Source organism: Galeopterus variegatus, unplaced genomic scaffold, assembly GCF_000696425.1.
Source record: "Galeopterus variegatus unplaced genomic scaffold, G_variegatus-3.0.2 Scaffold72, whole genome shotgun sequence".
NCBI classification, from domain to species: Eukaryota; Metazoa; Chordata; class Mammalia; order Dermoptera; family Cynocephalidae; genus Galeopterus; species Galeopterus variegatus.
The window spans coordinates 295,599-323,061 of record NW_007726183.1 but is presented as its reverse complement, the minus strand read 5'-3'; the positions used below and the strand labels follow the sequence as shown (position 1 = coordinate 323,061).

Here is a 27,463-nt window from a genome sequence, read left to right as displayed (position 1 = left end):
TCCCTTGTCCACCTTTTTGACAAAGATGGGGTAAGAGGTAATGTAGAAAAGGTGGACAAGGGAAAGATCACGTAGAAAAAAATGATGGTAAAGAGTTAGCATTTGATTCCAAGTTCAATAGGAAGCTATCGAAGGCTTTAAGCATCATCTGCTTTCCATTTTTATTTTATTTTATTTTAATTTATCAATATACAATGTAGTTGATTTTCATGTCCCTTTACCAATTCCTCCTTCCCCACTCTCCCCCATTTTTAAAGTCCAGATTGGCTGCTTTGTGGAGAATGGATTGTACTGAGTAGCAGCTGGGAGACGGGTCTATCCCAGCGGTCTAGATTTTGGCATGGATGCAATAGAGAGGGAGAATGGAAGTGGATGGATTTGAAATGCAGTCTGGAGGTGGAGCAGGAAGAATTTCCAAATGAGTTTCCTTGGGGTGGGGGATGGGAGATGTGGGAAAGAATCAAATGGAGGTTAACTCTCACCTGTGAATGACGGTGCCATTTCCTGAGTAGTTAGGATGGGGAGATACTGGTTAGGGAGTGACAGGGAGGGTCTTAATCTTACACAAGCATTGTGCTAAGTGCGTGTGATATATGTGAATATTTCTTAAATACTCACACAAACTGCAAGTAATGAATATCACCATCTTTCAAATGGAGAAAACAGGCTGTAGGAGGTTAAATAATTTACTCAGGGTCGGGTGTATAGCAGATATAGCAATCATACCCAGAACTCTGATTAAAACCCCTTCTGTCAAACACTAGTTCAAACAACTTTAGCTGCGGATTCCAAACAACACAGATTAGCATGTAAGAAGGAATTTTTAATTTTCTCTCTCTAATGGTTGTATTCTGGTGCTATTGGCTCGGCCTTTGTGTACAGCACATAAATAAAACTTTTTGCTTGTTTTGAGTATATTCCTTTCAGCCATCTGAACTCAAGTCTGTGAAATCCATTATTTCATAGTAATAATAATAGTAAAACAAACTTGTTTAAAAATCTCTCTAAACTGGCTCCTTCCTATGTCTTCTGCTATTCCTTGGTTCCAAATATCTTTTTTTTTAAAAGGTCCTTTTTCTTCCTTTATGAGCATGTACAGACTTACATGGTGTCTGTTATTCTTCACTCACCAAAGGACACTTCCACGCTCACATTTATATTCACATGAATATTAAAGGTGTTGTTAGTGGTGGGGGTGATGTTGGCGATGTTGGTGGTGATGGTATTGTGGGGGTGGAGATGGTTATCCTAATGGCAGGAAGAGGTAAAAATATGATGATGATGGTGGAAATAGTGATAAAACTGTGGTGATGGTGGTCGTAATGCAGGATGGTAGTGGTGGTGTGATAGTAGAATTCTTGTCTTTAATGAAAGGCCATTTTTTATAAGACTTGGTAACCAGAGAGTAAGTTTTAAAAAAAGGACAATGGAACCAAATATCTTCCCTGAGTACTCTTTGCATCCTTTTGAACTCTTAGGGAGAAGGGGAGTTTAATATCCATGCCCCGTTTTGAGTCAAGAAGCACTAATGGTAATGATAATATCTAACATTTTTTAAGTTCTTAGTATGTGTCATGTACAGTTCTTGACCTGTGTTGACATATTTAATTCTCACAAAACCCTATAATTAGCCTTATTTTGTAGATGAAGAAACAAAGACAGCCAAAGGTTAAGTAGTGTATGTGATCCTACGTAGCCAATGTGGGGCAGAGTAGAAAGGAGACCCAGGTGGCCTGGCTCCTCAGTCCGTGTTCTTCATCTTGACTCCCCACTGTGGACCTCGATCTGAAAAGGCCCCAGAGCATGGAGGAGATCTCCCTCCAGAGTGTGACCTTTGTTAAATCACTGACTGCTTATCTCCTGCTTTAAAACATCTATGCCTATCAAAATTTAATTAGTGTTCTAGAAAAATTTTCACTTGTTTTACCCAAGGACTTTTAATAATACTTCTGTTAACTTTTCTTTCAATGAGTAACACATATTAATTACCACAATCTACAACTGTTACATTAATGATCATTTTTATATAATTTATACTTAATTTTCTCTCCCTGTAAACTCACTTATTCATTTAAAACGTTTATTTCAGCCTACCATGGGCCAAGACCTGTACTACACTATGGCTGATTATTTTTATTTCACATTCTGCATACTCTACTTTCCTAGAACCACATGGGTTCTGAACTCCAAATTTCACTTTACTAAAGAGAGTAGTTAGGATTCATAGCATTTGTAGGGTTTAACTGCAGAGTGTTTTTTTCTTCTTTCAAATAACACACAATGTTTTTCTTACAGAACATCAGACCTTGGTAGAATGTTAAAATTCTTTGCTGAATTTAAATATCTGTAAGCTGATATTCAATTTATGAAGAAATTGCTCTAGATATAATTTTAGAAGAGAGCAGAAGTTCTGTTTTTCTTTAAGTGGAATATAACATAGAAAGGCAGGCAATGCACATGCTTTAATTCTTAAATCAATTAATACTCTTTTAGAAACCAAGATAGTATAAGTTTTGGAGATGGATGGTGGTGATGGTTACATGACAATGCAATGTACTAAATACCACTCAACTGTACACTTAAAAATGTAAGTTAAAGTGGTAAATTTTATGTTACGTATATTTTACCACAATAAAAAAGTGATTGAGGGAAAAAAATCAATGTAATATTAATTTAGAAATTTCACCAGCCATGAGCTTAAATATCAGGAAGAGAAAACCAAAGATCTTAAACTAACATGCCAAATTTGTACTTTGTGATTATTTCTTATGACCTTCTAAATGCTCTCACTAGATATCAATAAAAATTTTTTAAATAATCTTATGTTCGTAGTTTTGTAATAATCTCAACACTGAATGGATTTCAGGAATATAACTATTGTTCATGTTAATAAGCATATCAAACTAAAGAGGACATTAATTCTAGAAGAATGCACATTGAATATAGTCCTAGGAGAGTCGTCTTCTTTAGGCTGAACTCCAGAGCCTACTCTCCTCCTTCTAACTTCTTCCTGCCCAATCCTTCCTGCTGAGCACATAAACGTACTGACTCTACAGTCAATAAGATCCTATAATGGGAAGAAGATAGAGCAGCTTGGGGTAGGGGGTGGAGGGGGTAAAATGGTAGGACAGGGGAAGACATGGTCTAGGTCAGATTTCATTCTGTGTCTGCATGCCCATCACCCCCCATTTGTTACAAGTGACGAGTGCCCAGTAAAGTTTTGTTAAGCGAGAAGTGACTATTCAAAGCCTTAGGAACCACAAATTTAATATAACCAGAACGAACTTCTTATCTGCCTCTGTCTGTTCTCCCCTCCCTAAAAAACTCTTCTTACATCCCACATCTGCTATTCTTCCCTATACCACACTGAATTAGTGGAACCATTATGCCCCTCATGTTTACTAAGCTAGAAATCTGAGTCATCCTATACTTCTCTCTATACCCTCAAATCCAATTACCATGTCCACCTAAAGATATGACCTATTTCTGAAATCTTCTCTTTCCATCCTTTCTATCACTATTTTAGATTTGGCCCATTTCATTTCTCTCTTACTCCTGGCAAAACCCACATCAATATTTCCCCATCTCCATTTTTGTTCCATTTAAATCCATCCCTTACATTTACATCCAATTGGTCACTATAAGATACTAATCTCACCATGACACTCTTCTGCTTAAAAATCTTTTATTACTTTATCTCTGATAAAATGTAATTTGAGTCAGGCTTTCTGTTTCACCAACATCATCTCTTTCTTCTTTTTCATCTTTTCATGTATTTCCTTCTTGTCCAAACAAACTTTCCTCTTTAGTTGAGTAACACAACTCATTTAGACACATTTCTTGCCCCTCTTCCATGCAGCCTTCCCTGAACACGCCTCCTCCCCCTACACCTCCACCCCTTCCTTGGTCCCAACGAGCCTAAAAGCTCAGCCTCTGTGCTTCACAGGTTTACCTGTTTTAGTGAACAAAATTACATTGAAATTATCATCTTATATGTCTAGTTTCTTGTAGACATAAGCTTATTGAAGTCATGTACTGCGATTTTGGTCATTTTTGTAGCCCAGAGCATAGTGCTGTGCCACACACATAATTAGATTGCCAATACCAAGTGCATTTTGAATTTGCAAATTTCTTAAATACTTCTTGGGATAGTATAACATTTTCAAAAAATGTTTTTTACTAAATCTTCTTTCACTGAACATAATGTAGGTTGGCTAGCAATTCATTCACATATTTTTCATATATAAATACATGTAAAAGTTATTTTGAGTTATCTTTATTCATTATATTCTCAAAGCAAAAAATGTGAATGTATCAGAGAAGAAATACTTCCTAAACCTCAAAAGATTTAATCCTTCTGTTTCCTGGTATGGTACGATTAAACTTATTTGGGATAATTCTCTTTGCATTATCAACTGTGTATTCATTTTACGCATTCTATAGACGGCATTCCTGTAATTCTTTGAAGTATTAATAGACCTGTATTAGTTATTACCTGTGATACCTTTATGAAAAATAATGCCAAAAAAGTTTTAGTGCATTGTTACTCTAGGGGCTTTGTCTATGATTGAGATGGAAAGGATTCCAGAAACTTCTTTCTATGTGGTAGAAAATGGAAAGGAAGTCATGAACACATTGTAAGTTAAATGGTGAAACAACTACAGGAAAAATATGAAGGCTCATCAAAGTGATAGCTGAAGTCATGGCAACTTCTGGAAAGCATTTACACGTGTTCTGATCTCCCTTTGCCTTTTTTAGTACCTTCCCTGGTATAATACTTCTCAGAACTGTGAACTTTCTAGCCCAATCTTAGCTTCCAACTACCTTCAACATGTGGCTCAGCCCCAACCTGGTACCCAGCCAATTGCTGCCGAGCCTGGTAGCCCTGCTGTGTTAGGTTTGATCCTTGCTATTCCTGGATGCCCTAATAGTACCTGCTTCCTGAAGCCCCAGGCTTCCATAAACCATTCTATGAGATGCTATTTTCTGACTTGAATACAACCTCTCTTGCCCAGTACTAGCACCTTCTTGACTCAGACACTGGCTACTTCCTTAGCCTTAGTTTGCACCTTCTACTAGGAAGGCTGAATATTTTCCTCATTGCCCTGGACACTGCAGTTATCTGGAGTTTATCTTCATTTTGACATTGCTTTCACAAATTCCAGCACACCTTTAAAATGCAAACTCTTTAAAAAGAGGAACCATGTTCTGAGGCCTATTAACTTTTTTGTTTGGGTGTTTGTTGTTTTCATTATTAAAAATCATAATTTTAAAGTATTATTTAATCTTTAATCACTTGCTAAAAACAAATTAATCTCAGGCCAGTAAGACAGAAAATGAAAGATTTTTGTAAATTTAACATTTTTAAGACCTAGGAATTTAGTGTCAGCTGGATTAAGGTTGGTGGATTTTTCAAGACAAGGTAATAATGCCTAATATTTATTGAGTACTCATCATGTATCAAGTTCTGTTCTATGTGTTCCTATTCATTACTTAATTCTCACAACAACCCTAAGAAGTCAGTGAAGTTATTATAATTCCCATATAATAATTTAAAAAAACCAAACAAACTGAAGCCAGAGAAGTTCAGTAACTTCCCCAAGGCCACACAGGAAAAGGTAGAAGCTGGCTATTGGGTTCTAATGCCTTTTCTTTTAATTATGATGCTTGGTTGCTTCACTCAGTCACTTTTTAGAGCCTTAATATATTTCCAATATTAGTAATCAGTTACAACTCTATCATTTATAAGGAAATTCGATCATTTTTCACTTATTTATATTTTTTATTTATTTAATACATTATATTTGCTTCCCAGTGTAGCCAAAGCCATCCATCAGATTGCTGAGAATTACTACTGAACATCACAACTATGATGATCTTGTTCCCTTGATCTCAAAGTTCAGTGCCTCCTCATTTCACACAAAGTTCAGAGTTCTTGTCATGGCATTAAATTATTCTTCCAAGGCCAACACAAGCCTGCTATGCTTCACAGGGACCGCCTCCCAGGGTCTTCCTGTGCATACTGTTTCTTTCTGTGCCTATAATCCTCATTCCCTATTTTGTGATTTAGAAATAGAATCATTTTCCTGGTCTTTAGTCAGGCTACCAGCAAATCTGTGGATTCTGCCAGCAGTCTTCTAGAACCCATGGTTTGCATTTCTCTCATCTAATCTTACCTATAATTTATTATTTTCATGTAACTAATTGTTCCCTTTTACTCGGATTGCCTGAATTAATTATTCTATTGTGTTGGGCTGTATGTTTTTTTATAAAAGTTACTTCAAAATCTTTCTGGAAGGTGATGGGATATAAATACATAGATACTAAAAATAAAGTAAAATCTTCTCCTTCAATGCCCAGCTTAGAAGCAATTTCCTCGTGAAGCCTTTTCAACTTTCTATCTACCTGAAATATTTGTCTGATCCTTTGTACTCCTGTGACTCTCTGTTCATATCTTCTTAATGCCATCCCAATTCACAGCCTTGTGTTTTGGCTATCCATGCAAGTGTCCAACTCTTCTGACTAAATTGTAAGCATTTTCAGATTCCTCTTTTTTTCTTGCATAGTGTCTTTTGAATAATATGGTGTCTGATGAGAAACAAACATTTGTTTGAGTCATTGCTCCGCAGTATGTGATGTGGCCTTTTTCTCAGGCTGCTTTCAAGATTTTTTTCTTTGTCTTTAGTTTTCAGCAGTGTAATTCTGATGAGTCTGGGCATGAATTTCTTTGAGCTTATCCTGTCTTAGTTTCACTGAGCTTCGTAAATCGTAGCTTTATGTTTTGCCAAATTTGGAAGTGTTCAGCCATTATTTGTTCAAATATTGATTTGTGCACCACACTTGCTCCTCTCATTCTAAAACTCTCATGATATGTGTTAGACACTTTATGTATTGTCTCCTAGATCTCTGAGTCTCTTTTTCTTTCCTCCTTGATCTTTCTATTGCTCAGATTGGATAATATCTATTTATTCATATTCAAATTCACTGACGTTTTTCTCTCTTATCTTCATTCTCTTCTTGAGTCCATCCAATTAACTTTTTATTCTTTTCATTGTATTTTTCATTTACAATTTTTTTTTTAATGTCTTCTATTTCTCAGCTGGGACCCTGTCTTTCCTCTCATTTCTAGAGTATCTGCTATTACTTCTTGGAGCATAGTTATACTAGCTGCTAAGTCCTTGTTTGTGAATTTTAACAGTTGTATCATCTCAGGGTTTGCATCACTGGCTATCTTTTCCTCTTATGCATTTTGGAGATTATACTGGTTCTTTAAATGTTGAGAAATTTTGGATTATATCTTGAACAATTTAAATATCATGTTATGAGACTCTAGGTATTAATTCCTGTGGGAAATATTGATTTATTGTTTTTGTTGTTGTTATTTTAGCAGGTAATTGACCACCTTAGGTTCAGGTCATAAATGCTGATCTGTCTTCTGTGAGTTACAGTTTGAATATCAGTTCAGTTTCCAAAGTCTTTGCAATGATATTCAAATTTATCTTACATGTAAAAGATCCACAGGCCTGTCTGGAAATTTGATGGTAGCCTACCCCCTAATTCAGTACTTAAAGTCATGAGTATGCTTTTTAAGGTCAAATCCATGCATCTACAGCTCAGGGATAAACTCAGAAGATTATATGTAAAAACTTCATGGGCTTTTTTGCCCATAGTTTCCTTGAGCCTCCTCCTCTCCACAATTTCTAATTATTTTCACTCCCAGAGCTCTCATATTTCTCATCTAGCTAAAAATCCAAGGCTTTAATTTCCCTGCTCTGCCATATATTCCTTGAAATAGCATGTGCCTCCAGGGCCCTGTAGTAAAGGAATAAGAGAGAAAAAAAGCAGCAGAAATCTCTTCCATGATTTTGGCACCATAGTTTCTCTGGTCAGAGAACGGGTCTATTTTCCAGTGGAGTTTTAGGCACCTGCCACTGCCATGGAATTACCAGGGGACTGGGATGGGAGATATTAGGCAGAGAGAAAATAAAATATAAACAGGGATATTTCTCCCACTCTCTCTTATCAGTAGGGCTCTCCTTTCCTACTCTTTGAAACAGTAAGTACACCTGGTATACAGTTTTAGTTTTTGGTCAGCCTTGAAATCCAGGCCAGGAGATACAAAAGGGGAAAATACAGGAAGCTCCTCACTGGTTAGAGGTACTTAATTTTTTTGTTTTTTTCCCCCAAACTGCCTGCTATCATTTATTTTTCAGCATCTTTAGGTAGCTGCTCCATATATTCTGTCCAGGGTTGGTAGCTGCATCAGTGAGAGAGACAGAGTGGATTGTGCTAATTTCCTCTTGATTGGAACTAGAAACCACCCCCTTAGATTTTATTGTTTATAGGTGTTTTGAGATCTGCCTAAACTCTCTCCATCTGATTGGCATATTATTAGCCAGAAGAGCTTATCTGCTAACTTGGAGATTTAACAGTCTATTCCACATTTCCATATATCTTACAAAAATACTAACTAGATCTAATAAATGACCTAATCCTTGAATCTTAAATCTTATCCATTTTAAGAAATTTTTATTTTTTCCACTCTTATGGCCCGCATTTAAGCAGTTTGAGACAGCATCTACTCTGCTGTTTGAGACAAAATCATTAACTAAAAAAGTATAGCTTGTTTACTCACCTGTAAGAATAAGATTATGGTTTTAGGTATTTCTCTAGGCCAGTAATGATGTGTATGACTACGTGGAATTTGTTAGTTAGATTACTTTGTAGGAAAACACATTTTAAGACTATTGTAAATAAGTTATCTGTTAGTATGGGAGATGTTTAGACTGGAGGTGGGGTTAAGGGAATGTTCATGGTCACAAAGCAAAGTGTTATATGACCTGGGCCGTCACTAACTTGCGATCAGTTCTTTATGCTTGTTTGCCTAAGGATAAAAAGTTCAGGCAGCCAATCCAATGTGACTTCCTTACACTTTGACTCTCTAGTAGTTCTAACTGTAGAACACAAAGCATAGGCCATTTACACTTGAGAAGCAAAATAAGCTATTTTAAGAAGAGATTGCTTTGAGGGCCCTTACAAAGGCCCATTCAAAGTTGAATATCACGAAAATCCTTTCTATTTGGGATTAGAATATAATGGGCATTTCACATTATATTACATTAGAAAATATAATGGTATCTTTTGATTGCTTTTTCCATAGTTTATGTGCTTACATATTATTAATTGATTATTAGAGATACAGTAAGTTTTTTTATTGAAACATATTGATTATACATATTTGTGGGGTACAGAGTTATATTTCAGTACATGTATACAATGTGTGATGACCAAATCAGGGTAATTAGCATATTCCTCATTACAAAACTAAATCATTTCTTTGTGATGAGGACATTTGATCTCCTTTCTTCCAGGTACTTGATAACATGTAGTAAATTATTGTTAATTACAGATGCTTGGGAATAGAACTATTTTTCCTGACAAGAAGCTACTAGAGCCTAAATATAAACAGTATATGGGAAAAGATTTATGGAGAGAATGGAACAAATTGAAGGACTAGAAAAATAGCTAGAATTTACCTTTGTTTATGGTAGGTGGGTTCTTTTCTTTATCCATACTACCTAAATTAACTGATAACAGACTTGGGGACTATAAACAAATTAGAAGTTATACATGTTAACACTCTCTTATTACAGAATCTCAGCTATTTTATTAAAACTTCTGTCTATGAGCTTTTTATTTAAAACTCATTCTAGGTTTACTCTTAAAAGTTATTCTGAGCATGCTGGCATCTGCAACTGAAATAGTCAACTTTTCTAGCACTTTTACAGAAATTCAGTATAGTCTGAGGTTAAAAATATTTTTCACTCCTTGAAAGCAAAGTTTTGTGGGATTTCTATAAGGAGGGAGGGAAAGAAACTGCTCAGGAAGATAATTACTCCAAATAAGTATATCCTGATGGGTAAAAAACAAGAATGGGGGCCAGAGTCCTGGGTCATGTCATTGATGTCAGTTACTTCTGGACTTCCAACAGCAACATAATCTTCCTGAAACTATTTTCTTTATTCCTAAAACCAGCTACCTACAAATCACAAAGGGGTATTGAAGGGTTGTTGAAAATTACAACACCACATTTAGGAACACTGAAAACATATTAGTTATTTTATGGTAAATATTAAGTACATTTGGCTCTTTGTATCCATAGGTTCCACATCAGTGAATTCCACCAACCTGGAATTGAAATACTTTTTAAAAAAATTGTCTGTACTAAGAATGTACAGACTTATTTTCCTTGTCATTATTCCCAATGCAATACAGTATAACAACTATTTACATAGCATTTACATAGAATTAGGTATTATAAATAATCTGGTGGAGATTTAAAGTATACAGGAGAATGTGCAAATATTCTGTCATTTTATATAAAGAACTTCAGCTTCCACAGAGTTAGGTATCTGTGGGAGATCCTGAAACCATTCTCCCATACATACTGAGGGGTGACTGATAATTATATTATAATATAAATATAAATAGTTCTATTTAATAATGCACCTGAATTTTATTCTTTTTCATAATTTAGACTAACTTCCCTATAATCCAGAATTATAAAGAAAAAGTGAAAACAATGTTATTTTATGGTGGGACAAAATTTGACATCTTTTTGAAATGTGGCCAAAGTGTTACAGAATATAGCAGTGACTTTTATTATTTTCCCATTATCATGTACAAATAAACTCATATTGGAAAAGACATTTCACCACAATACTTAACATCTTTAATAATTACCTAAAAATAAAATTATGTTAAAACTCATCTAGAATAGAATAGTGCTGTAAAAGTTATCTGTAGTAGACTTATTATATGTGCATTAAATTGATTAACTTTAAATATTATTAAATAATATTTAATGTACCTGGTTGATTTCCTGGAAATTAGTCTTGTTTTAAAACTTTGATAGGAATATTATTTTTTCCTTAAAAGTTACACAACTATTGTAATAACACTTGCTGACTTGGTAGACACACGATTATTTTTTTTTTAAAGAATCTTGTGGTGCTCTAATGGCTTACTTAGAAGGGGGAGAAACCGAAAACAAGGTAACATGTATTTTTAGTGATAAAACAAAAAGAGAAACCCATAGGTTGTCAGAACGAAAATGTCTCACAGGTAATATAGAAAATGAATATTTTTCTGATGTTCCCAGAAATTGCATTTGGCCTAATATTTAAATACAGAATAAGGCTAACTCTTAAAGAAGGAAATATCACAGCTTGTTATTTAATGAGACTAAATCTTGATATGATGAAGAATAAAAAATTAACTAATGCTATTCTGCCATCTTGAAACACTTAAATAAGCAAACTGCTGTTCTTATGGTGTATATATTTCAAGGTATGAGAGGTAGTAAGGCCCCAAAAGCAGTTAAATAAAATATAAACCAAAAGCATTCTTTTACCTAAGTCTTCACTGGTAAAAGCTTCACATAAATTTACCTTTCTAAGCCTTAATTTTTTTCAAAGGCAGACACGTTAAGTGTTTAGTTGGGCATTATTTTGTGTGTTCCCCTGTTACTTGTGCATCAATTAGTTTTGTTTACCTCTGCATAATTTTTCCTAATTTCACAACAGTCGTTGTTTTTGTAATTGACAATGTAATTTACTGCATGTGTGCTTTCTGGCCCCCAAACAATAATGTCAAGGTATAAAGCACCAATCTCTTTATTTCAGATTGTTAAAAAAAAGCATTGGTTGTGACTAATTTCCAATTAATTTGCAGTGGTTACGGGGGAACAAAACAATTGCACCTACTAATTAAAATTTAAAATATTCTAAAGTGTCATCTTTAGGTGTCTCTGGAATATATAATTTCCACTTTGGTTCATTGCTGTATTTGTAACACCCATGAGCTTGACAGCTCTATTAATTTAAAGGCTCAGTAATACCTATTAGTACAAAACATGAAAAAAAATACCATTAATCATTTATTTTAATTTTACAGCTCTGTCATTTTCTCAGTATGTTTTAAAATTATGATGACACTGTAATGTGCACAAATCGACCTGGATGAAAGGAAAACGGATCATACTACTTAGGAAAGATACTGAAGTACATTATTAGAGCTTAATTAATGCCAAACTGATTAGATTTGATTGCATTTTGCACAAAAACATTTTAAATATTTTTTTCTTGCCATATTATATTTTAAAATTTAATGTTATGTTTACAAATAGACTTACCTTTTTATAATTCTTCATTTTAATACATTTAATTTAAATATTGTCAGTAAACCTAAATCATTCACTTACTCTTTATTTTGAAAACTGAACTAATCTAGTCATTAGTTTCAATTAATTATATTTTGCTTAAAAGATATGTGCCTCTTAAATTGATATTCTGTGATAGGAACTCCAAGCCCAAATTGGACATAATGTCCAGAAACACATAAAGGCAAAAATTATGCCAAATATGTAATAACTTATACATTTATATTGACGTGATCCAAGACGAAATATGCTAAAAATGATAAAATTGTATGTACTAAATGGAATTGTGTCATTAGCATTCAAGAGTACCAATATTCACATAGTTCAAAATTGAGTATCTTCCTTTACAATGGGTAAAGTTAGAAGTAATCTTGTTAATGGACATCATCAGACTGATACATAGGCTTGGTTTCTTTTTTTTTCAGGGCCATTTCTTTTTTTTTTAATATATTTATTTTTATTTATTTTTAAATTTACCAGTATAGAATATCAATAAGCCATCTCCCAATGCCACTACCACCCAAGGAATCCAGAAAGCCTTGTTGTTTCAGATAGAAGATGGCTTAGCAAAATGTGTTTTTCCACTGGACATTGTATATAGGCTTGGTTTCTTTAGCAGTAAGAGATCTCTCTGCTGGTGGATGCAAACTATACACTCACTAACCCTGAGCCTGATCTTTCTCTCACATTTGCCTTCTGGTCATACCTTATCTAGCTCTTCGTTTCCTTTGATTTTGCTGTTGAAATTCGAAAATAAGGCTAAGGTATTCTAAAGGTTTTGTTAAAAAGCAACAATTTGCATTTCTGAAAATTTTAAAGAGTAAGTCTTCTTATCCACTAACAAAGCACTGGTCCAGTGTCTTCCCAGGATGATTACCAATTTCAAATAAAAACTTGAACTTAAAATGTTTAATAAATAAACTGAATAAAATTAAATAATTTATTGTTTTTGTTTTCTTGAATATTCAGAACACAGTTGCACATATTTCATATAAGAAGATTTTAAAAATTCAAAGAGTTTTAACATTCAGTATTATATTGTGTCATTCTCATGACAATTACGTGGGGTGAACAAAATAGGTATTACTAAATGTGACTTTCAAATCAATAAATACAAATTAAGAAGTATTCACAACTATTTTGTGAATTAATTCACAATTAAGTTGTATTCACAACTATTCAAATCAAGTCAAGAGTATCAGTGATTCATTTATTCATTTCTTTACCAAATGCCTGTTGAATTCATTCCCCATGAAGGTGCTGACATCTTTTCCTAGAGTGTTACAAAGAAGAGAAAACAAAACAAAATGACACATGATTCTGAACTCAACTGCAGGTGCATGTTACTCAGATAGCAACACAAACATAAAATTTCAGCAATGACATGAGGTCTGTGAGTGAAAGTTTCCTGGTGCTATGAACTGTGGTACTATTGTACCATGAGAGGGTATAATAGAGGGATTTGACTACGTCAGAGGAAATCCAAGAAGGCTTTCAAAGAAACTCAAAATTGATCTGAGAACTCGAACTTGAGGAGGACGGAACTAGGCACACGGGAGGGAAGAGAAAATGTGCTCTCTTCTCTATGCAGAGAAAAGAGCACACAGTGGGAAGGAGCTTGGTATGTACAGGGATCTGAAAGAAGACAAGGTGGATGTTGAAGAGGAAGAAGAGAGGTGTGGGGTGAGGCAGGTGATTGAATGAAAATTAGCAGGACCTTGAAGCCCACAGGAGGGATTTTATTAGTTTTGTTTTAAGAGTCATGTGGAAGTGAATAGAGGTTTAAGCAAGAGAGGGATGTGAGCAGGTGCACACGGTGACGAGATCATTCTGGGGGGAAGTGGATTGGAGGAGGAGGCAATGACCAATTAGGAGATTTCAATTGTTCAAGACTTAGATGGTGGTAACAGAAGGAAAAATATATATATATATCAAGAGACAAAAATATTTGAATAATAAAACTGATGAGATTTAGTCACGGATTGGTTATGGGAGGTAAAGAAAAGAAGGTGTCAGGGTGTCTTGAGAAACTGAATAAACGATGGAACAATTCCTTGAAATAGGAGAATTTGGAAAACAATAAGGTAGTTTCCTCCCTATTCCAGTACTAGTTCAACTAAACTATGCTCCCTAATCAATGTATAGGCATTCTTAAGACCGTCAATTGTCATTACACCATGCCGTGGCAATTTTTTATGGATAGGATATCAAAATTGGACATCCATACCCAATTGGATTACCATGAAATAGTTCAACATTTAGAGGAAAGTTTTTCAGGTCAGTGCTGTGATGCTCCAAGTAGCCAAGGGTATGGCTGAGTCTAGGAATTGAGCCATTGAAGAAGTTTCTTACAAGACAGTGTGGACATATTGCTTATTGAACTCCGTTGGGGGGCGGGGAGGGGGACTCTCTGTTGGTTAGTAAATGCTCCACACTGATTATTTTCTGATCTTTCCTTTGGGTAAAAGTGGAATCTGACATGTGGCAGGAATACTGCCAGGTTCTTTAGGGAGAAGGCAGATGGACATAATATGCCATCTCCCAATGCCACTGCCACCCAGGAATCCAGAAAGCCTTGTTGTTTCAGATAGAAGAGGGTTAGCAAAATGTGTTTTTCTGCTGTACTAAACATAATTACACTAAGAATAATAGGTAACATTTACTAAGTACATATATGACATTCATAGCCTCATTTCTTACTTACAGTGTTCTTATAAAATAGGTGCTGTTGTTAACACTCCTTTAGCAAAAACAGACAGAGACACAAAAATGTGAGATTCTTTGGCCAGATTCTTATAGCTGGCTAGTGGCCAAGCTGAGAATCAAACCCTTGCCTTATGTCCTGAGTTCATGTCCTTAACCCCTATGCAAAATAAAAAAGACCATATCAGAAATTTTATTTGAATATTATAAGAAAGGAAAACCACAAGTAGTAAATATAATTTTTATAGTCAGGGAGAGGAATTTTTTGTTTTATTTAATCCTGTTTTTGTTTTTCCATGTGACCAAAGATTTGGAAATGCCCAAGGAAAAGATAAACAGTTATTGGGTTAAAATTGTGGGCATAATTTCTTCTTGGAGGCATGGAAATAATAAAAATGCTTTAAAAATGTCTTTGATCTTCCTGGCAACCAACTTAGAGCCATAAAAATATTTTGGAAAGGAGAACAAAATTTATATCTTAAAAGAGATTTCAAATCCAGGTATGAATTTTTCCCTTGTAATGTGGCCAAATAGCCCACCATTTTCAGAAAAAAAGTGTTCTCTTCTCCATACATATTTGAAATTTCTGTGAATTTCATCATCAAGTAAATCTCTCAATACCATTTCTTAAACATTTTATTTTACATCTTCAGAAAGATTTGATTTTTATGTTAGATCAGTGACGTTAACATTAAAATTAGAAATTATCATTCCAGAAAATAATGGCTAGAATCATACAGCAGCCAGCAAAGGATTTTAGAAAATTCTTAGGTTTCATTTGGTTGTTTTTTTGGCAGTTATGAACCTGAAAAATTTAGCATGTCCTTTTTCCTGCTGTCACATGGCTCAGCTACACGCAGGAATTCAAAATGATTTCCATTATTGGAAAGAGACTATCTTATTTCAGAATTAAGCTTGGTACTTTTAATGTTCTAGGTAATTGCTAAATTAAGCTCTCCCCACAGTTATTGTATGGCATTTATTTTGCTCTGAAAACCCCATTTATTTTTAAGGCAGCTGAATGAATCCAATGATAATAAACTCTTAAAAGAAATGAAGCAGGGAAAGAAAATTTTGGCTAGATACAGGGAGAATATTTAAAAAGGAAAATGCTACCTGTTGAGGTGATTCCTAAGAACCTCAATATTACTAAGCTCATTCTGGAGCTAAGCAATGAGAATCAAAGAGATTATGCATTTAAACCAAATTTAATCAGTTAGCATATTAGTGTATTTGAGAAATGTTAGTCTATAATTCAGAATTTTCACAGAATGAATTGTGAATGGTGGCACTTCGTATAGCAAAGATGTGCCATAACAAATTATTTACACGTTTATCCATCTTTTAGCTATTGACCCAACAAGTCATGATTTTAAATTAAAATTTATTTCACCTACCTTATACCTTATAATTCTAGATTTAATATTTAGTATTTGACTTAATTACATCAAAGTTCAGCAAATTATTACCTATGAGCCAAATCTGGCCAGCTGCCTGTTTTTGTACAGCCTAAGAGTTAAGAAAGGTTTTCACATTTTTTAGTGGTTCAAGAAAATCAAGGGAAGCATAATTTTCATAATGTGAAATTAAATGCAACTTTTGTTTCCATACATAAAGTTTTATTGCAACATGGCCATGCCCTTTTATTTACATGCAGTCTAAGACTGCCTTTGCTCTACAATGGCAGTGTTGAGTAGTCTAGACAGAAACCACATAGCCCCCAAAGCCTAAAACATTTATCATCGAGCCCTTTTCAGAAAATGTTTGCCAACCCCTGAATTGCAAGAGCATCTACTTAAACATCCTGCAATAATATATAACTTCCAAATATAATGATTTCTATATTTAGAACAAGGTTTAACAATTTAATAGCTTATGTCACTTACATGCAGACCATGGTGACAAACTGAGGCATGCCTGGCTTAACTTCATGCAATTTGAAGATTTCACTGTAACTAATAGAAGAGAAAAATGCCACACTGAAAACTGATTGGAAATATTTATATGATGGCACTTTTTCTAATTTTCCTCCTTCCTCTCTTGCTCTTTGTATTCGTATCCCTCCCAGGATGTCATTCTCCTTTTTCACCCTTAAATGTTCGTATTCCCCAGTTGCAAAATTAACACCTGCTCTTCATATTTGCCACACTGTCCTTCAGTAATTTCTTCTCAGTTGATGGTATTTGTCGAGTTAGGGCTGGGTCTGGAGCTCACAGAACCCCTCAAGCCCATTGTCCAGACTGGGTCACAAATGCTTCACATGCAGGTCTATGAGCTAGGTCACAGACAAAACGGTCCTTGGAGCCATAGGTTTGAGAGCATGGCCATGCGGGGCAGACGCCCGAGGCAGTCACTGCCAGCCAGGTGGCGACTCCACGCATAAGCACTAACTCCACCCACACACAACTTGCTTACAAAGACTAGGCCACACCATCCCCAACCAGACCTAAGGTGAGGGGACCTGATTAAATTATTCTATTTTCCCAACAGTATTATTACAGGCTTATCAAACCCAAATCTGTCTCGAGACCTTTTCTCCCTTTCAACACCAGAAGCATGTATCCAAAAGACACTGAACATCTCCTTCACAGTGTTACACTCAACACTGAATTCACCAACCAACTTCCTGATTCCCACCCCTGCCAAAACTGCTTCACTTTCTATAAAAAGCATTAGCACACACATAACAACTAAAAGCAAAAGCATGGAAGTCATATTAGAATCTTCCCCTTTTTCCAGTATCCCATAAATCCAATCAATTATCACGTCCTGTACATTGTGCCTCCTTGATATCTCTTGAACGTGCCCTACTCTGTTTCCGTCAGCATTGCCATAATTAAAGTCCATTTTGCCTCTTTTCTGGATTACTACATTAACCTTCTACCTGATCTCCCTGCCTCTGTCATGGCACCCAGTCCCTAATCTATGCGGTCAGAGTGATTTTAACTAAAACTCAAGTTTAATTATGCCACTGTCTCTCCTTAATTATCTAAATGGCATTTTGTGTGTGTGCTCCCATTGCACAATCCTGAGAATACCTCTGTAGCACAATGCATATCACATTCTACTACTGCATATTCATTATTATCATTAAACTATAAACACCTCAGTTAGTTTTTTAAAAAGTCTATTCAACTTGAAATTCCCAGCACTAAACTGAAGTCAGCTGATACCTACTAGATTAACAACAAAGGTAATTAAAGTTGAATAAATTAGGATATTTGTTTCCATTAGTATTAGCTCTCAGCCATTTTCTTGGGGTGTGAGTACAAAATGGTACTGATCATTAACTCAGTCGTCCAGTCAGTCAGTCAGTCAACAGATTATTAGCCTTGTCTCTTCGAAAGAGAAGTAAAATGACAAATAGACCAGCCCACTCTCAAATTTAATTATGTATGTGAATCACCTGGGGTTCTTGTTACAAAGCAGAATCTGATTCAGAAGAGTTAGGGTGGGACTGGGAAGTCTGCCTTTCTAACAACCATGTCAATTCTCATAGTCTGTGGACACCCTTCCTGAAGGTTTCTCTCCAGGTCTCTTGCAAATCTGTCATCCTGTGTCTCAGTAAAATTTTCTGTTTTTATAATCTCTTTCTTAGCTCACTCATTTATTTTCCTGAAGAACAGCTTCAGTATGTTTTAAAGGGTATATAAGAGGTAAATTCTCTAAGTCCTTTTGTGACTGAAAATGTCTTCATTCTACCTTTGCATTTAATCAATACATTGACTAAGTATAGTATTCTAGGATAAAATTAACTTTTCCTCTGGGGTTTGAAGGAGTTTCTCCATTGTCTTCTAGCACTAATGTTTTTAGAAGCCTGATGCCATGCTGATTTTTATTTTTTTTTGTAAATGACCTGTTTTTCCTCTGTGAGGGCATTTAGAATCTTCTTTTTATCCTTGTGCTTTGAAATTGCACAGTAATGTGTGATTTAAGCTGGACAGGACAGGGATAGAAATTTGATTGGCAAAAAAAATGAGGAAAGAGTCTCCATGGTAATAACTAGCACAAAGGTGCAGAGGTGGGAATTTGCAAGAGAGCTTGGGAGATTTAAGAGAGTCAACTCTCAAACCCAGCTCTTGAACTTAGCTTGAGTGATGCTAGGTGGGTTATGGAATCTGTCTAAGTTTCTTTCTGCTCTAGAAATAAGAATATTGACACATACCTCCCAGGGTTGTTGGGAGGATAAAATTACATATTGTAAAAATAAAATTAAAAATTTTTTTTTTTCTCAATAGCAGGTGTGAGAATTCCTTAAAGAGAATAGATTCACTTTTATTTTAATCTTATCACATGCTTTGATAAGCCCTTAGGGAGAGGGTGCTGGGTAATGTGTTCATATAACAAGAGGAAGAGAAATGTTACTCTTCATAATAAAGGATGTTGGGAATATTTCACACAGAAAAACAGGGAACCAGGAAAGGAAATACAAATGAGCTGGGCCAAATACTGTCTGGAAAACTAATCAGGAAAGACCCATCTTTCTATTCTCCGATTTTAGTTGGACTAAAGAAAATCTTTGGAGAGAACACAAATGTCTGATGGGAATAGACATCATTCCTGTGTGCTATGAGACATAAATCTCCTCTTCTATCCCTTTTATGAAATCATACTTCAATTCCACACTCTTCAGTAACAATTTTTTATGTGAGTTGACTTTTGTTGAGGGCAACTCAAAGAGGTGGGTAAAAAAGGTAGCACCTGAATAATATGTGTGAAGCACTTAGCATAAAGCGTGGCACAGAGCAAGAGCCAAATATATATTTTTTATGTTTTACTCTTTCTATCATTCTTAGTATTACAATTATTTGGTGTAGTTATCACACTATGCAACCTTAACGATGTAACAGAAACAAGAAAACTTTGCCTTGTAATCTGTGATCCAGTTACTGGTTTCAACTTGTACATCCTTATTTTGTGTTGAATAATTATAAAACAGACTGAAATTAATTTTTTTCATGTTTATATTTTTAGATGTGATTAATCTTAATTTGAAATAGGAAGACAGAAGTAGAAAGAATCACGGGCAGTAGAAATCCCTTTCTTGTGCCTCTGTTGCTTTCCAAAGGAGTAGTTGATAGGTAGAACTGAGGAGTTTTTAAAGGAGGGCAACATTCTATTGCTGACAATCTTTATTTTGCATCATTAAAGCAATGCTTTTCTACCTCCATGCAGCCATTCCAACTTCTAGGATCCCCATCACCATTATTTATGATTGCTCACAATTCTCTTTCAATTATCATCTCAGATTCTCTTAGAAACCAATCAGTCAAAATCATAGATGGTGCTCCATAAATATTTGATGTATCAAGGAACAGCTGAGAAGTAACTACCTGGCTCTTGAGAGCCTACACTTAGTTTACGTCCTCAGACTGCTGAAACTTAGTACATTCTAAGGTTTTTGAGGATAAAATCTTTACACATTGGTATTTTTCTAGGAGATAGGAGATTTAAAAATAATAATGATAAAAATACAGGAGGGTTTAATGCATACAAAACAGGCAGCTGAGTCATTATTATGGGTCTCTCAGATTTCCCCCATGTGAGAGATCTGAGCCTGAGTTTACACTTGAGTCTCCACAGCTTCCTGAAGCCTACACTTGGATATCCTGTGACCATAACACCAGCAATTTACCTAGCCTGGAATTATTCTCATTCTTAATAAAGGAGTTTTTGCTTCTGCCCGATATACAAAGACGTGTAATTATCCAATGAGATAATGTATGCAAAGTGCCTGGATACATAATAGACCTTTCTCGAATGCTAGTTTCCTCCATGTTATCTCCCCTGACCAAGAGGAAAATACAATCGTTTCTTATTACTATAAACAGCAGACAAAAGGGATGTGGACTTAATTTTTACAGTAATAAAGTTAGATTAAAGAAAGAGTGTACTTTGACCACAGGAGTGATGAAACAACCAAGAAGACAGGTTATGGATAATTTTAAAAATAGGACTGGCCCTTTTCTTGCTTAGAAACTGAAAACAAGAACAATGTATTAGTAACATGGATTAAGGGTCCCATCATGTCAACAGTACTAAATGAGATACTGTGTTGTTTTTCAAAGGAATAAGAACATGTGATTTATTACAAAAAAGGATTTCCAATATGAAGATAGTCATGATCAAACAAAATTCAAATATCTAAAAGAACATAAAGAACAAACAAAATCTCATAGACAAGAATTATGTGGCATTTTGTCTATGCTTTGTTTTTGATGTTAACTTTATGTACATGACTGGAAAGATATATTTCTTCCAAAGCCTTAACAACAATTTGGTAATAATTACCATATTTTCCAAAATGTCTTAACACTATTATACTTTCTAAAGGATTTAGTCCAGCAACTGTAAATCAGAAATCTCTACCTTTTTCCTTTAGTTGCTAATGTTCTATTTGAATCTAAGATTATCACTTAAGTAATATGTGAGAACTGCTTCCCCAGGTACTCATTTAAAAATGACATTTGTGTGTAAAATTATTTATTTTCATTTTCAACATTAAAAAAAAGACTTTCTGATTAGCCTCCTATTTCAGCATTTATAACACTATTGATTGTTCTTGTTCAATATCTCTTTCCTACTATATGATTATTTCTTGAAGGCAGATATTGTGCATTGGCTATTCAAAGTTCCTGGTTCAGTGTTTGAAGCATAGTAGGGGATAAATAAATTTTGTGAAATTAATAAATAATGAATTATGCTGTAATAAAATCCTATGTAAAGCTAGGATTCAGAGGAGTTTAAAATCAATGGCATGAGGTACAGTATAATCTAAAGAGGAGTTATTGAGGGAAAATCTGGTAGAGATCATTTTTCAATATACAGAGATAGGTGCATTGTGGCATCTTAACTGTCTGGCTATCAATTCCCCAGTTCAAAGTTCATAACAAAAATAAAATAAAGTCAGATATCCAGAGAGTTTGGGGATGGTTTAGCCTGGTGGCCTTTTATGGGTGCAATTTATTTTTACAGTAAAGAGAAGAACATGGAATCTTTCCAGAATAACCTGATTCCAACAGACTTAAATAAAGTTGTTCATTCTTTCAAGGTTTTTTACATACTTCTGTCTTTCTAGAATGTGAATTTCCATTTCCCAAAAGCCCTAGTGCCAATTTTAATGATCCTATACACGTGATGTTCTTTTTTTTTTTTTTTTTGGTTTCTTTGCTATTAGTGAATGACAAGTGAGGGATATTCATTTCAACTTGAAAATGTCAGGTATGCACTTTAAGAGACATATTTTTTGCAGCTTTTAATGAGGTGGTGTTTCTTTTTGAAAGAAATACTCATCTCTGATGGGGATGCTGTGCAGGTGACAACTGATATTTAATAAGCGATGGTTCTTGTATTAGTCGCAGTTCACTAAAGAAAATGTCTCAGATTGCTTTTGAAAAACTCTTAGCGTCACTAGCCCAAAGGCAAGATGTGACCTTTTTATTACATAATGAGAATCATTTATTATCTTACAATGTATCTTAAAGTCACAGACAAAATGCCACTTTGATAATTGCTTTCAATTAGCTTTGAGCATAGCATATATTCATAAAATGTCTTCTCTAATTTAGAGTTGAATTAGAGAAAATTGCAGACATAATCTACTTTAAGGTTGTCTCATTTAAGGTGATTCGTAGTTTTATATCAAAGAAATCAAAACGAGTAGCTTTAGAACAGTCTCTCAAAGTGTTTTAAGCAGGCTTTTCAATATTTGATTCTATTCTATTACCAATTAATTAACAAATTAGAAAGCTAGTTCATCATTTCTGACCTTTTATGCACGTTAACTTTTGACTTTCATTCCTAATGATTGTTTTGAAATTAAGCCTTGTAGTTCGTGTCGAAAGAGAGAAACAATCTGATTAGCAAGATAAATAAGGTTTGCCTTGATAACCAAGTACATCTTCATGCTGGGCTATAACTGGGACTCTGAATATTGTAATGGTGCATCCTTTCCTGCCTTCAATAAATGATACATAACTAATGGCCAAGAAATTATAGTAGATAGTCATGGAGCCTGAATAAGGAGTTTTGGGATGTTAATACAAATGAGGTTAGAAGTAATGTGATATTTATGATGTGAAATCAGCTAATTTTTATTTTTCATTAGTATTCTGAGGATTAGAATATAATTTTAATGCATATTCTTATTACTTTTAAAAATATTTTGAAATAGTAGAAACTTTGAAGCTACATTTTACCCTTGTGGTATTTCAGTAACTCATGAAATATTATTAACCTTAACAGAGATTCTCAGAAATTGGTATTGTATCTGGAGACTACTCTACTCTCTCTCTCTCTTTTTTTTCCTAGATAAAAATCACACACAAGAACCAAGCCCCAATGCTGATGGGCCCTCCTCCAAAAACCGGGTTATTCTGCTCTCTCGTCAAAAGAACAAGAAACCGAAGCAAGGAGTAATCCTGTATCGTTTCATTCTTAGAAACCTAATTAGCATAATTGGGCCATGGAACATTTACACTGGAAATCTTTTCAAGTCTGCTCATGCAAAATCATGGAATTGGTTTAACAGTTTTTGTTACTGAGCTAACGTAAAATTCAGCTATTAGAAAATTTATTGTCTTGGTTTTTATAGGCATCTTTGCATGAGGAAAGCAGAAGTTTACATGAAGTGATATTACATATTTTCGTTGCATGTAATCCCATAGATTTTTATGTCTCCCACCTATCTTTCCCAATTTCCATTTACTAACCTGTGAGGAAAACCTGTGAAACGTAAAAAAAGAAATACCATGGGAAATGTGATTCTCAGTGTGATTCCAATTATAAGTATGTGCTAATCAGTAACTCTAAAATGATTGTAATTGCAGATCGGTAGACTTTTCCCTTTTAGAACCAATGTATCAATGATCTTTGATCTATGACTTGAGGAAAAACTTTTAATTCAAAGATTTTATTAAATAGTTGTCTACAATAACTTGCTATATCTAAATAGTTTTCTTCAACATCTTAACTCTTCTGAGTGGAACTTAAAATATCAGGTATAAAGTTTTCTTGTGCTTGAAAAATAGAAAATCGTTTTAATTTTTCTTTAGTTTTGTTTCTAATTCCGGAAATAAGTGAAAACCTGTTACTTGGCAATAAAGTGTGGTAATATAACAAGCCTTATTCCTTTCTGCATGAGACTCTAGAAGAAAATTTATAATCACATTAGTAACCAAATAGATGTTTTAAACTATGTGCCTAATGAATGTGTTTCCCACCAAAGATTCAGAAAAAGATGTTGGAGAGAATTGGGTTAATGCATAATTAATTAAGCATTGTGGAGCAGATTTATGGTTCTTATGATTAATTTTGTGATGACTAAAATGCTGGAAGAGAGTGAGTTATCTATTAATTATGATTAAAATTCTCACTTTTCACAGACAATAGGCCATACAATGCAGTCAAAGCTCAGAAGCTGATTTCTTGCTTTTTTTTTTTGGTCAATTAAAAATATAAGTGTCTGTAAGTTTTTAATGGATCAGTTATGTACACTAGAAGAAAGTAAATGATTGTATCCATTCCTTTCTAGTAATAATACTGAGTTCATTGAAAGCAAATCATGCATGCAATTAGTCCCCTTGTCCTCATCTACTCCACTCCCATCTCTATGACATTTCAAATGTTTATTTGGAAATAATGGCATAGATCACTGTTTAAGGTGTTCATGGCATGGTTGTATTCTGTGTTTAAAGAAATCATGGAATGGTATTTCCTAGTGTTTCATTAAGCCTGTGCTACAAAATGAAATGCTCTGAGCAGTCTTGGTATTGTTCACTCACGTTGACCTGCATCTGATCACTGCATGTTTTATGTTTTCAAACATGCCACAAGGAAAACAAATGCTTGAAATGCATGATTTATTAGTTTTCTCTCCACTCTGCATTAAAGTGCTAATGATTTATCAGTTCTACTTTTCTATTGATTCATTCATCTTTGAATAACAAATAGCATTTAGTGATTCTCTTGAACACAATCCTGTGCATGGATTTATGGATTTCAAGTGAAATTGCTATAATTTCAGTTCTTTGACTTGAAAACTCTACTGAATGCTGTTTTATCAAATAGCTTCTATCAAGCAATGTACTATGATGGAAGATTACATATAAAGTATATTCTTTTAGTGTTCCAGGAATATTGGATGGTAAATATCAATCAACAATAAGTTTAATTGCTTTAAAAACAAAAGCTTTTGAATAAAATTAAGACATAATTTAGCATTCCCAGGAAAATTATGATTACAATTGCAAATTTAGTACAGCAATCACATGTCCCAGTATTTAAAAAGAAAAAAAAAAAAAAGTTGTTTGGCAGAGCAGTAATCTAGACTAAAAGAAATCTCAAAACAGTAACAAATGCATTACTGACATAATGTTACTTAACCCACACACTGGTTTTGTGTATCTATGGTTACAGGTAATAAATATTTTCACATGAATTGACAAAATTTTCTACAATAGGCAGGCAGGCAGGCTTTGTGTCATAAACACATTTTGAAACCACAAATTATTTTATGTTTGGTACAACATACAATTATTTCTTGGCTACCTTTTATAGTATATGGTTTGAAGGCAGCAACAGTGTGTGAATCATTCTTAACAATCTGTGCAACAGCAAGCTGTTGAATAGACAATGGAATGAGACAAATTAAGCAACCTGCCCATAAGATTTCAAAAATTCAAATAATGGGATGCAGCTCCACTTTGATGTAGCTGTATAACTACAGTGAGTGCTAATAGTGGTTACATTTTCCATCAGATGGATTCATGGGTACTGATCATAAACATTCAAATATTCATCAAATTTGTCTTTTCTCAACTCATTTCTTAAAGATATTGATGTGCTTGCCCTTCAAGTACACTACTCCTGGGGTTTGGAAAGTAGTTTTTAAAACCTGGTTTGATGGTTTTGAAATTAGAGAAGATATTCTCTAATATGACAGTTTCATTTGAAAAATGTATATTTTAAGGAAAATTCTAAATTGAAAGTTCTATGGTATATTAAAATTTTAAATAATGAATGTTAGCTTCACAAGATGAAAACTTTTCTTCTATGTGAGTGGGTGAGTGAGTTGTTGAGTTAACCTCTTTTAAATATAGTAGACATTGTGGTATAAAGCTTTGAGTAGATGAAGCTCTTAAGTGAAAATTAACACTGGACCTAGGGAGTAAGTTCAGTTTTAATTGGACTTACCAAGGGGAAAAGAGGTATGCACTGTGCTGAATATTGCCATACACTACGATGGTAAACAATGAGAAATGCCAGAATAAACCTACTTCTAAGAAATAGAAATGGAGGTGTCTATGTAGAATCAGAAATGTTAAAGGATATAAATGTATTTTTCCACTTCCATGTGTATACCATGTATATTTGATGTGAAAAGTACTGGTCAATTTATTCCAATGGAAGGTGATACCTTCTAGAAAGTAAAAAAAAAAATAACATTGTAAAACAGTTTTCAGCTTTAAACAAGTCATGTAATCATAGCCAGAGTAAAATAAAAGGCTTAGATGGTTGGTGTAAGAAGAGATAGTCCATTGCAGGCAGATATGTAAATCCAGTGAGGACTAATGAATCACGTGCATGTTTCTGCATTTTGTTACATTTTCCTTTTTTAGGGGATAGGAAGCGATTGGAATTTTCAAGGAAAAACCTGTTTTGAATCTCAGACTGTATTCTATTAGAAAGAGAAGACTTTTAGATGGCTCTATTCCTTTTTCTGTCAGCATTAGTTTGTTGCCCATTGGTTATAAAAAGGAAAATGGACTTTTCATGACATATAACCCCCAAAGAGTTATTCAATACCAAACTTATACTTTCCATTAAAAGATTAAACTCTTGTAAGATACATTGAGGTTGTAATATTTAAGAAAATAGAGACCAGTAAAAGAGCTTTCATTTTGCGAAAGGCAGAAATCACCCCTTAAAACTCCCAATTAAATTGTACTGTATTTAAATAAAGTTTGAATAAACTTACATTTGAAAGATTCTATACATTCTATTGTGTTTAAAAACATGGGATTAATTTAATTACAGTATCTTGATTATTTTCTCAGAAAGTGATATATACAATATCCTACTTTTTGAAATAAAAATGTTAACCACTCGGTTAAGTGTCATTTCTTACGCCACTTTGGCCAGATTTTGTCTCAAAATGGACTCTTCAAGCAGTTCAACAGTCAACCTACCCCAGTGATTTCCACTGGGGGCACCAAGCCAGGCACCCCTGCCTTTCATCAGAGAGAAAGAAATCTGGGTATTTGGGGACTGAATTCTGTGTTATTAGAAACCCAATCATTCCACTTTGTGGTGCTTTGGCCCCCAATTTGCTGTTGTGAACATTATCCCAGCAATTTCATAGATTCCAAGTAGGCCAACAAACTGCATGTTGGAATTGTGTATTGAGTTGAATTTTCTCGATGAAATCCATTTCTAATTTTATTTCGTGTAACAGATTTCAACAATTTCTCTTGGGCATTGACTAGGTAAAAGATTTTTGCAAAGGAGCTGAAGCAATTTTTAAAAAGTTTAAAAGGACAC

At 34.4% G+C, this 27,463-nt stretch overlaps 1 protein-coding gene across 1 annotated transcript in view; it reads left to right on the top strand.

Annotated features, from left to right (window-relative positions):
- The window catches only part of DGKB (diacylglycerol kinase, beta 90kDa), a 551,962-nt gene extending 524,932 nt beyond the window's left edge, over positions 1-27,030 (top strand). Inside the window, exon 25 of the mRNA XM_008578087.1 lies at positions 23,234-27,030. Coding sequence (XP_008576309.1) covers positions 23,234-23,341 — 108 coding nt within the window. The 3' untranslated portion in view covers positions 23,342-27,030. The remainder of the gene's footprint in view (positions 1-23,233) is intronic.
- The last annotated feature ends 433 nt before the right edge of the window (positions 27,031-27,463 follow it).